At 42.2% G+C, this 10,879-nt stretch overlaps 2 protein-coding genes and 1 long non-coding RNA gene across 3 annotated transcripts; all 3 read left to right on the top strand.

Moving 5' to 3' along the window:
• The first annotated feature begins 50 nt into the window (after positions 1 to 50).
• On the top strand, positions 51 to 1,860 carry ensaa (endosulfine alpha a). The gene is made up of 3 exons (XM_084131757.1): positions 51 to 240; positions 857 to 979; positions 1,067 to 1,860. The coding sequence occupies exons 1-3, from the start codon at positions 187 to 189 to the stop codon at positions 1,235 to 1,237; spliced, it is 348 nt and encodes a 115-aa protein (XP_083987883.1). The 5' UTR covers positions 51 to 186; the 3' UTR covers positions 1,238 to 1,860.
• An 89-nt stretch (positions 1,861 to 1,949) lies between these two features.
• LOC311094045 lies at positions 1,950 to 3,032 on the top strand. Its single transcript, XR_014608547.1, has 2 exons — positions 1,950 to 2,006; positions 2,065 to 3,032. It is a non-coding gene; the product is annotated as an uncharacterized lncRNA (long non-coding RNA).
• Positions 3,033 to 3,762: 730 nt separating this feature from the next.
• mcl1a (MCL1 apoptosis regulator, BCL2 family member a) lies at positions 3,763 to 9,380 on the top strand. Its single transcript, XM_084131701.1, has 3 exons — positions 3,763 to 4,347; positions 7,617 to 7,867; positions 9,062 to 9,380. The coding sequence occupies exons 1-3, from the start codon at positions 3,930 to 3,932 to the stop codon at positions 9,176 to 9,178; spliced, it is 786 nt and encodes a 261-aa protein (XP_083987827.1). The 5' UTR covers positions 3,763 to 3,929; the 3' UTR covers positions 9,179 to 9,380.
• The last annotated feature ends 1,499 nt before the right edge of the window (positions 9,381 to 10,879 follow it).

Genomic DNA, 10,879 nt, shown 5'->3' on the forward strand with positions numbered 1-10,879 from the left:
ATCACGTCGCGCTCTCATTGGCCACTTTCACCCTGATCCCGCCCATTCGCCATTTTGGCTTTAAGGCAAAATATATTGCAGTGTTTATCGCCCTGCTGCTCTTTGACTAACATTAACGTTAGTCTATTTTTATTAGTTATTGACGAAAGACCATTTTTATTTCCAGTGTTTCTGTCGCGGGGAATCATGTCAGAGAATCATGACACGGACTCTCTGCAGCTGGAGTCCGAAGAGAAGCAGGTACCGCCACTGCGATCAATGAATGAATGAAACAACATAAACACAAATAACCAGTCATTTTAAAACCAGTTCATGACTTTAACTGGTATTTACTGTTGTTAAGACAGGAATAAAAAAGAAATCGTGATTTAACGGATCCTCGCCGAGGTCACGTCCACTCTGCGAGCATATCCTCGCTCTGATTGGTCGATCAGTCCATCAGTCACATAGATAGTAGACTCCTATTGGTCGGTGTTTGTTGTCATTTTGTTAGTGCAGAACATGTTGTATACATATTCTCCGCTTGTCAAATGTAAACACATTTTACTTGTATCAAGATAAATTATTTTTGTCTATAAATATTTATAATTAAATATTTAGCTCTGATAACTTGACGGAACTGATTCATTAAAATAGTCAAATCACATTTATTCATATTCATATGGCGCTTTATTGTCAAGTCAAGTCACCTTCATTTATATAGCGCTTTTAACAATATAGATTGTTTCAAAGCAGCTTTATACATTACAGATAGTTTCAAATCAGCTTCACGGGAAAATATTGTAATTTTAAAGCGATATTAACTGTAAAATATCAAATAAATATAATGAAATGTCTAAAAAATGTGTATTTGCAGGATTCTCCGGAAAAGATCTGTAACCCAATACTGTCCGAAGAGGCAAAACTCAAGGCAAAATATCCAAATCTGGGACAAAAACCAGGCGGTTCTGGCTTTCTGATGAAGAGGCTGCAGAAAGGAGTGAGTAGAGCCAACAGTAAATCAAGGGATCATTTTCATTTTTGAGTTAACTATGATCTAAATGCGTGTAAATCTCTCCCCTTGTAGCAAAAGTACTTTGACTCGGGCGATTATAACATGGCAAAAGCCAAGATGAAGAGCAAAGTCGTGCTGGCAACCGGCCCTGAAGAGAAGCTGGTGACCGGAGACCATATTCCCAAACCACAGGATCTTCCTCAGAGGAAACCCAGCGCTCTCGCCAGCAAACTGGCCGGATAAACACACACACACACACACACACACACACACACTGAGACAAGTCATAGCGTTTATTCTCGGGGGTAGTTGAGGGATTTAAACCTCTAGAGAAGATCCAGACACTGAAGATGCAGATCAAATCTAATGGGAGATTCACTAGGGTTGGGCTGAGAGAGAGAGAGAGGCAGAGAGAGAGAGAGAGAGAGAGAGAGAGAGAGAGAGGCAGAGAGAGAGAGAGAGGCAGAGAGAGAGAGAGAGAGGCTGAGAGAGAGAGAGAGAGAGAGAGAGAGAGGCAGAGAGAGAGAGAGAGAGGCTGAGAGAGAGAGGCTGAGAGAGAGAGGCAGAGAGAGAGGCAGAGAGAGAGAGAGAGAGGCTGAGAGAGAGAGGCAGAGAGAGAGAGAGAGAGAGGCTGAGAGAGGCTGAGAGAGGCTGAGAGAGAGAGGCTGAGAGAGAGAGGCAGAGAGAGAGAGAGAGAGGCAGAGAGAGAGAGAGAGAGAGAGAGAGAGGCTGAGAGAGAGAGGCTGAGAGAGAGAGGCAGAGAGAGAGAGAGAGAGGCAGAGAGAGAGAGAGAGAGAGAGAGAGAGAGGCTGAGAGAGAGAGAGGCAGAGAGAGAGAGAGAGAGGCTGAGAGAGAGAGGCAGAGAGAGAGAGAGAGAGGCTGAGAGAGAGAGGCTGAGAGAGAGAGAGGCAGAGAGAGAGAGAGAGAGAGAGAGAGAGGCTGAGAGAGAGAGGCTGAGAGAGAGGCAGAGAGAGAGAGAGAGAGAGAGAGAGAGAGAGGCTGAGAGAGAGAGGCAGAGAGAGAGAGAGAGAGAGAGGCTGAGAGAGAGAGGCTGAGAGAGAGAGAGAGAGGCTGAGAGAGAGAGGCAGAGAGAGAGAGAGAGAGAGAGAGAGCTGACGAAACCAGCAGGGCGCGTCCCAAACCAGTCCAGTCGAGGAATAACGTGTGTGTTATAGGCCTGACACGAGGTATTGCTGAGCAACGTCACACTAGCACTCAAATGTTTGAGGTCAGTAAGATTTAAAAAAGACGCTTTATTCATCAAAGACGCATAAAATTTATAAAAAGTGACAGTAAAGACATTTATAATGTTACAAAAGATTCTATTTCAAATAAACGCCATTCTTTTGAACGTTCTATTCATCAAAGAATCCTGTATAAGTATAAATAAAACTGTATCTGTTCTGTTTTCTGAAGCAGTTTGCCTGTTTTTACCTCAGACTGAACTAATAAACCCCAGATTGCTCACGCACTTTAATAATATCAGATCTTTTGGAGGGGAAAAAGAGATTTTTAAGTATTTCTCTCACTGGCTGATGTTGTACTGTTACTGTGATGTAGAATTACTCACACTTTTGTGTAGGATTGTGTTTTTTTTTTGTTTTCAGCATTGTGACATTATTTTCATGACGGTTAGATTATAAAATATAATAATAATAATAATTAATTGCGATAATACGTGTTTTTGATTAAATCTGCAAAAATTAAAGGTGCAATAAACATTACCATGATGCAGAAATAATTTAAAGTTAAAATAACATTTTGTTTTGCATGACGGATAAATACATATAAAAGTGTACAATCATTTAAGAGCATAAAAAGATTAAAATGATTTTTTTAGCTAAACAAAGAACATAAAAAAGTGTAGTGATATCAGAGAGTATGCTTTATATTAGAGTATGAGGGAGTAAAATGTTCCACTAATTTCAAATAATTTCACAATGCAAAAAAACTTGTGTAAAATGTAGGCTATGTGTGTAAAATATTGGAGTGAAGAATGTTATGGTAGTTTTAAAAAATAAAAGATTATGTTACATGCTTTGCTCACATGAATATCAATAATTTAAACATATTTACAAGTCTATTGTCATATATAATCATAGAAGGCCAATGTCCACCAGAGGTCTCTATAGTGACAGCAACACTGAGCTTTTTTATCGAAAATACTTGACAGAAAGTAATCATATCTATTCAATAAGATATACATAATATAAAAACTCCAAATGCAATGCCTAGGTGTGTGTGTATGGAGTGTGAGCTGATGTGTTGAGTGTAAAGCTGGCTCAGCGTGAGTCAGAGGGTGAAGGGTCACTATATCAGGTTCAGTTTTACATACTGACTGATCTCTTTATCTCACAGCTCGAGTTCCTCCTGATTTGACTGAATTACTTTGCATTAGGCCTGTATTTCACTAATCTGAGCTGAAATTATATAAAGAATTCACCTAGAATCAACATTAAATTAATAATAATAATAAAAAAAAAAAATATATATATATATATATATATATATATATATATATATATATATATATATATATATATATTCACCTTCATCCCACAACATTTCGAATACAACGTGGTTTATAAAACATTTCTGACCTTTAGGTGAAATATTCCATTCAGTCAGTTCTACATATTCGGTAAGAACATTGAGAATTTCCTAGGAAGAGGGAAAGGCCATATATGGGTATCAGGGGCGGGGTTAAGGAAATGACGCAAAAGAACACGTCATGACGCAGACAGTATAAAACCCATCCTTGTTCTACCTACTTCCGCTTCACTCGCACAAGAGTGTCGACCATCACGAGCACTATAACCGTCGCGGTCGAGCTTTAACCTTCAGCATTTAAAACAAAATTTAAGCTTCGATCTTAATCGTTCAGGCCGTATTTAAGTTTTATCTGTCACCTTTTCTTCTGTTTGTAAGCGTAATTATGACTCTGACTTTAGGAATCAGGCGAACGGCCGCGATTAGTTTTTTAGCACAGGGCGCGCACACGACGCTCGTGCCCTCGCTGAAAGCGCACAACGAGGACGAGCTGGACGGGTGCGCGGATGAGATGGACTCCGCGTTAAAGCCGGTGAGACCGGGAACGAACGGAACCAGCGGGCTGAAGGGCCTCCAGCTCGACGGGCGCTTCGTGTCCGCGCCCGACGGCTCTCTCCCGTCCACTCCGGACTCAGACGAGCTCGGTTCCGCAGAACTGGACCGTGATACCCGACAGCTCCTGCTGGTCTTCTATCGCACACACACGGGAATGTGTTCACCGGAACAGAACCATAACAGCGCGCTGCCGACAATGAAGCGCGTCGTTGGGGAGATTCTCGAGAAGCACCAGATCGTATACAAAGGTAAGATGCGCGCTCCCGGTACGGCTGTTTGACTTTGTCTTTTTTATGTAATATTTAAAGTACTAAATCCAAGCATAGATCAACTCATCAGTAGAATACAATATAAAGTACTACTCTAAAATGAGATTTAAGATTAACTTTTAACTAGTCACGTGATGTCAGTTTATAGACTAATTATAAGAAGTTATAATTTTACTTCTATTCTGTTTGTGTCGTTTCTGATAGTGATGTAAGTTGTCACTTAAGTCTATTTTGTTTAGTTTCATTTTGTATTACTTATAGTTCTGTGATCGTAAATAAAGCCGTTTCTGTTCCTCGGTGGGGGTTTTTCTCGGTAGGGCTTTATCTGGTGAACCGCAGAGTTCGTCAGCGCGCTTCTCGGAAAGCCGGAGTTCCGCTTATCTTCGGCTCAGTGTGGGGGAGGCGGCTTTCAGAAACACTGACTAACCACTTCAGAAGTGCAGAGTGGAACAGTTTTAACGCATCGCTAATAAAAATGATATCAGTGCGAGATATTACGTGAACTCTGCAGTTTAGGCTGCCAATGGCCAGAGCCGGTATGTGCTGTCAGTCAAAAGGGGGCGAGGCCAGCGGAATTGGATATAATTTCGGTATAATCGCAAACTTGTGTATTATGCAAATGTATCTATTACTGATTGCAAATGACGTGACTAAAACTGTAGTTGGGAATGTAATCCATGACACTAGGTAGTAGATTACATTCCGTTTTAGGTAATGTATTCTTCTGATTACTTTTAGATTCCTTTTTTTAATAATTGGATTACTTATGATTTGAATGGCATCTTTGTACCATTTTGTTTTTTTTAAGAAAAGGGAAAAAAAATGTGTCTTATCAGCATCATGCAATAGTGCAATAAACATTACATCAGAACTGCATGAGTAGAGATTCATGTGTGTGTCATGTTCAGTTCCTATGAGCTGGTCTGAGTTCAGTAACTTTGTCAGCTGATCTGAGTTCAGTAGTTCTGTGAGCTGATCTTAGTTCAGTAGTTCTATGAGCTGATCTTAGTTCAGTAGTTCTGTGAGCTGATCTGAGTTCAGTAGTTCTGTGAGCTGATCTTAGTTCAGTAGTTCTATGAGCTGATCTTAGTTCAGTAGTTCTGTGAGCTGATCTTAGTTCAGTAGTTCTGTGAGCTGATCTTAGTTCAGTAGTTCTGTGAGCTGATCTTAGTTCAGTAGTTCTGTGAGCTGATCTTAGTTCAGTAGTTCTGTGAGCTGATCTTAGTTCAGTAGTTCTGTGAGCTGATCTGAGTTCAGTAGTTCTGTGAGCTGATCTGAGTTCAGTAGTTCTGTGAGCTGATCTTAGTTCAGTAGTTCTGTGAGCTGATCTGAGTTCAGTAGTTCTATGAGCTGATCTTAGTTCAGTAGTTCTGTGAGCTGATCTGAGTTCAGTAGTTCTATGAGCTCTAGTTCTATGAGTATTCAGTAGTTCTATGAGCAGTAGTTCTATGAGCTGATCTTAGTTCAGTAGTTCTGTGAGCTGATCTTAGTTCAGTAGTTCTGTGAGCTGATCTGAGTTCAGTAGTTCTGTGAGCTGATCGGAGTTCAGTTGTATGATTTGAGTTCAGAAGTTCTGTGAGCTGATCTGAGTTCAGTAGTTCTGTGAGCTGATCTTAGTTCAGTAGTTCTGTGAGCTGATCTTAGCTCAGTTGTATGATTTGAGTTCAGAAGTTCTGTGAGCTGATCTTAGCTCAGTAGTTCTATGAGCTGATCTTAGTTCAGTAGTTCTGTGAGCTGATCTTAGTTCAGTAGTTCTGTGAGCTGATCTGAGTTCAGTAGTTCTGTGAGCTGATCGGAGTTCAGTTGTATGATTTGAGTTCAGAAGTTCTGTGAGCTGATCTGAGTTCAGTAGTTCTGTGAGCTGATCTTAGTTCAGTAGTTCTATGAGCTGATCTGAGTTCAGTTGTATGATTTGAGTTCAGAAGTTCTGTGAGCTGATCTTAGCTCAGTAGTTCTATGAGCTGATCTGAGTTCAGTTGTATGATTTGAGTTCAGAAGTTCTGTGAGCTGATCTGAGTTCAGAAGTTCTGTGAGCTGATCTTAGTTCAGTAGTTCTGTGAGCTGATCTTAGCTCAGTAGTTCTGTGAGCTGATCTGAGCTCAGTAGTTCTGTGAGCTGATCTGAGCTCAGTAGTTCTGTGAGCTGATCTTAGCTCAGTAGTTCTGTGAGCTGATCTGAGTTCAGTTATATGATTTGAGTTCAGAAGTTCTGTGAGCTGATCTTAGTTCAGTAGTTCTGTGAGCTGATCTTAGCTCAGTAGTTCTGTGAGCTGATCTGAGTTCAGTTGTATGATTTGAGTTCAGAAGTTCTGTGAGCTGATCTTAGTTCAGTAGTTCTGTGAGCTGATCTTAGCTCAGTAGTTCTGTGAGCTGATCTGAGTTCAGTTATATGATTTGAGTTCAGAAGTTCTGTGAGCTGATCTTAGTTCAGTAGTTCTGTGAGCTGATCTTAGCTCAGTAGTTCTGTGAGCTGATCTGAGTTCAGTTATATGATTTGAGTTCAGAAGTTCTGTGAGCTGATCTTAGTTCAGTAGTTCTGTGAGCTGATCTTAGTTCAGTAGTTCTGTGAGCTGATCTGAGTTCAGTAGTTCTGTGAGCTGATCTTAGCTCAGTAGTTCTGTGAGCTGATCTTAGCTCAGTAGTTCTGTGAGCTGATCTTAGTTCAGTAGTTCTGTGAGCTGATCTTAGCTCAGTAGTTCTGTGAGCTGATCTGAGTTCAGTTGTATGATTTGAGTTCAGAAGTTCTGTGAGCTGATCTTAGTTCAGTAGTTCTGTGAGCTGATCTTAGCTCAGTAGTTCTGTGAGCTGATCTGAGTTCAGTTATATGATTTGAGTTCAGAAGTTCTGTGAGCTGATCTTAGTTCAGTAGTTCTGTGAGCTGATCGGAGTTCAGTAGTTCTATGAGCTGATCTTAGTTCAGTAGTTCAGTGAGCTGATCGGAGTTCAGTAGTTCAGTGAGCTGATCTTAGTTCAGTAGTTCAGTGAGCTGATCGGAGTTCAGTAGTTCTGTGAGCTGATCTTAGTTCAGTAGTTCAGTGAGCTGATCGGAGTTCAGTAGTTCTATGAGCTGATCTTAGTTCAGTAGTTCAGTGAGCTGATCGGAGTTCAGTAGTTCTGTGAGCTGATCTTAGTTCAGTAGTTCAGTGAGCTGATCGGAGTTCAGTAGTTCAGTGAGCTGATCGGAGTTCAGTAGTGTGTGTATATCTGATCTGAGTCTGATCTGATGTTGACTCTGCTCTGTCTCCTCAGGGATGTTGCAGCGTCTCCACATGGACTCTGAGAAGGACACGATGGACTTCATCGGCTCGATAGCGAAGAACATGTTCAGCGACGGCAGCACGAACTGGGGCCGCATCACGAGCCTGGTGGCGTTCGGGGCGGTGGTGTGTTCTCGCCTGAAGGAGTGCCGGCGCGAGGAGTGTGTGGAGGCCGTGGCACAGCAGATCTCCTCATACCTGATCTCAGAACAGCACCACTGGATGCGGAACAACAACGGCTGGGTGAGTCAGTGCTGCGTCTCTATTAGCGCCGCGCAATACCCAGATATCACTAATGTGTATATCACAACGGCTTGAGACACACTCTTCAACACACTATACTCTAGCACACACACTCTTCAACACACTGTACTCTGGGACACACACACACTCTTCAACACACTGTACTCTGGGACACACACACACACACACACACACACACACACACACGCTATACTCTGGGACACACACACACACGCTATACTCTGGACTCTGGGACACACACACACGCTATACTCTGGGACACACACACACGCTATACTCTGGGACACACACACATGCTATACTCTGGGACACACACACTCTTCAACACGCTATACTCTGGGACACACACACACTCTTCAACACGCTATACTCTGGGACACACACACACTCTTCAACACGCTATACTCTGGGACACACACTCTTCAACACGCTATACTCTGGGACACACACACACACTCTTCAACACGCTATACTCCGGGACACACACACACACACACTCTTCAGCACGCTATACTCTGGGACACACACACACTCTTCAACACGCTATACTCTGGGACACACACACACTCTTCAACACGCTATACTCCGGGACACACACTCTAATCTCTCACGGTTCAGGATGTATAGTGTGGACAATGAGACGCAGGGCAACTGAGTGAACCTCTCTAAATGACAATGGCTTGTGTTTCCTTCTGCATAATTCAACTCTGTTCTCTCACACACACACACGCACACGTACACGCGTACATCTATCTTTATGCGGACATTCATTGACACAATACGATCTCTAGCCGCTTACCCTAACCTTACCCATCACAACTAAGTGCCTAACCTGACCCTAAACCTACCCTTAACCTCATAACCTTGAGGCCTTTAAAGGGGTCTCACTTTAAAAATGTCCTCACTTTACACTTTGTCCTCACTCCAGTGGTCTAAAACTCAAACTGGTCCTCACAAAGATAGTTACACACACGCACACGTGAAGGTCTTTGTTCATTGAGCAGAAGTGAAGCTGAGCTCAGGTATCAGAACCGGTGTTAAGTGTGTTTTCCACTCATGTGTTACTCACACACTCACACACTCACGGAGTTCATTGAGCAGAAGTGAAGCTGAGCTCAGGTCTCAGATCTGGTGTGTGTCTTCTGCTCATGTGTGTGTTCTCTCTCTCTGCAGGAAGGGTTTGTGGAGTTCTTCCGCGAGGAGGACGTGGAGTCGATGGTCCGTAACGCTCTGATGGCGGTCGTGGGCTGCGCGGGCATCGGCGCCGGCCTGGCGTTCCTGATGCGGTGAGGAGAACGGGGGAAAGCTGAGCCGCCCCGTGGACACTGACGCGCACAAGTGACTCTGGCTAAACTCCGGCTGAACTCCGGCCCGACTCGGCTCTGTGCCGGCGCCTGCTCACGCCACTCGATTGGGCTCTTCCTGAGCCAGAAATGACAAAGACTTAGCATTTTCAGATTTATTTTTTTAATAAAACAATTACTGGAAAGAACTTTTGGTGTGTGCATCATGTGATTATGCTTCGCCTTGTAAACATGTAAATAAACAACAGGGCTTTCTGCACGTTTGCTTCCCTAGAAACGGGTTCTGCAGCTCCTGGGCCTCGGGTCCTGGGGTAAGATGAGCCGGCCTCCGCTGAGCTCGACCTTTAGGGAACGAGAAGCGAGCAGATCCTGTTTCACAGCTTCTGTGAACTGAAAGTGAGAACGCCTAACATTTCTCAAATAGCTCGTGCAAATGCTTTCGTTTGAGGTGTGGGAGTGACTCTGAATAGCTGTGACCAAACCCTGTCATTCACTAATGATTAAATTATAATGTAGCGCTGAACAGTCAATTCAGCTTTATTTCTGTAGTGCTTTATAAGCAGCTTCACCATTAAACCTGAGATGAACAGAAGTCAGATTCATCTGTAAAGTCAGTGTTGAGTCAGTATGACTGAATGTGTTTGAGAGAGAAGAGTCTGAAGTGTTATTAATGTCACTGTAAGAGCGTTTCTGCATAACTCTGAGAGAGTTTCCTGTTCTCTGATCCTTCCGATTAAATAACTTTCTAAGAATAATGTTCAGATGTTTCCTCCCAAGATTCATCAGCTATGCATAATATTCCAAGAACTCTTTAAAGAATTTTTTATTAACAATAGAACATTCATCTAAAATAAGCATATGGATGTTTCACAATGTTTCTGATTGCATTACAAAAACATCCAGCAAATATATTAATAACAAGGACGTTCAGAAAATGTTTCCTCTCAACATTACAAGACCGATTCTTATAATAATATTATAAATAACGTTCCATAAACATGATTTTAGTTTTTCATTGAACCGTTGCTCCTTTTCTCAAAACACAAGAAGCTGAACATCACAACTCTTGCAAAAGCAAACGCTTCATTCAAAACTATATTAAAAATAAAAAAAAATGCCATTTTTGTGTAGGAACTCTACACACACATCAGATGATTAGACACACACCAGACTACACACACACAGAGATGTGAGGGATGTAAAACACTCTTGTGGCTTTGCTCCAGTGTGCATTACAGGAGTCTGTCACACACACACACACACACACACGTGCACAAATACACTGTATATACAGTATGAGCACAACATATGAATTGTACACAGTTACTGGAAATAAATACATTTTCAAATAAAAAACATAATTAAATCATAAAGAATGTGTGTGAGTGTAAGAGAGTGAGTGTGTGTCTCTGAGTGTTGTGTGTGTGTATTTGAGTGTGTGTTTGTTGATTCTGGTGCAGCACTAACCGCACACAGCAGAAGTGTGACATTTATCATCTCAGTGTGTTGTGTTGTGTGTGTGTGTGTGGTTTCTGTCATCTGGTTCAGTGAGTTGATGATTTCTCTGCCTTACAGTGCAAGTCAGCAAATATAGATCTCAACACTGCGTTTGATGTGTTGCTTTCAGCATCTCTGGTTAACAGCATATGAGATGAGATAAACACACACACACACACACACAACAGCA

This window comes from Abramis brama (assembly GCF_963993115.1).
Source record: "Abramis brama genome assembly, chromosome: 12".
In the NCBI taxonomy this organism is placed as follows: domain Eukaryota; kingdom Metazoa; phylum Chordata; class Actinopteri; order Cypriniformes; family Leuciscidae; genus Abramis; species Abramis brama.

What these genes read in the sequence shown, in the direction of transcription:
- mcl1a (XM_084131701.1), top strand. Translation starts at nt 3,930, where the DNA reads ATGACTCTGACTTTAGGAATCAGGCGAACGGCCGCGATTAGTTTTTTA. An exon ending in GCACCAGATCGTATACAAAG is followed by an intron (nt 4,348 to 7,616) that starts GTAAGATGCGCG and finishes CTGTCTCCTCAG; the next exon opens with GGATGTTGCAGCGTCTCCAC. An exon ending in TGCGGAACAACAACGGCTGG is followed by an intron (nt 7,868 to 9,061) that starts GTGAGTCAGTGC and finishes CTCTCTCTGCAG; the next exon opens with GAAGGGTTTGTGGAGTTCTT.
- ensaa (XM_084131757.1), top strand. Translation starts at nt 187, where the DNA reads ATGTCAGAGAATCATGACACGGACTCTCTGCAGCTGGAGTCCGAAGAG. An exon ending in TGGAGTCCGAAGAGAAGCAG is followed by an intron (nt 241 to 856) that starts GTACCGCCACTG and finishes GTGTATTTGCAG; the next exon opens with GATTCTCCGGAAAAGATCTG. An exon ending in TGAAGAGGCTGCAGAAAGGA is followed by an intron (nt 980 to 1,066) that starts GTGAGTAGAGCC and finishes CTCCCCTTGTAG; the next exon opens with CAAAAGTACTTTGACTCGGG.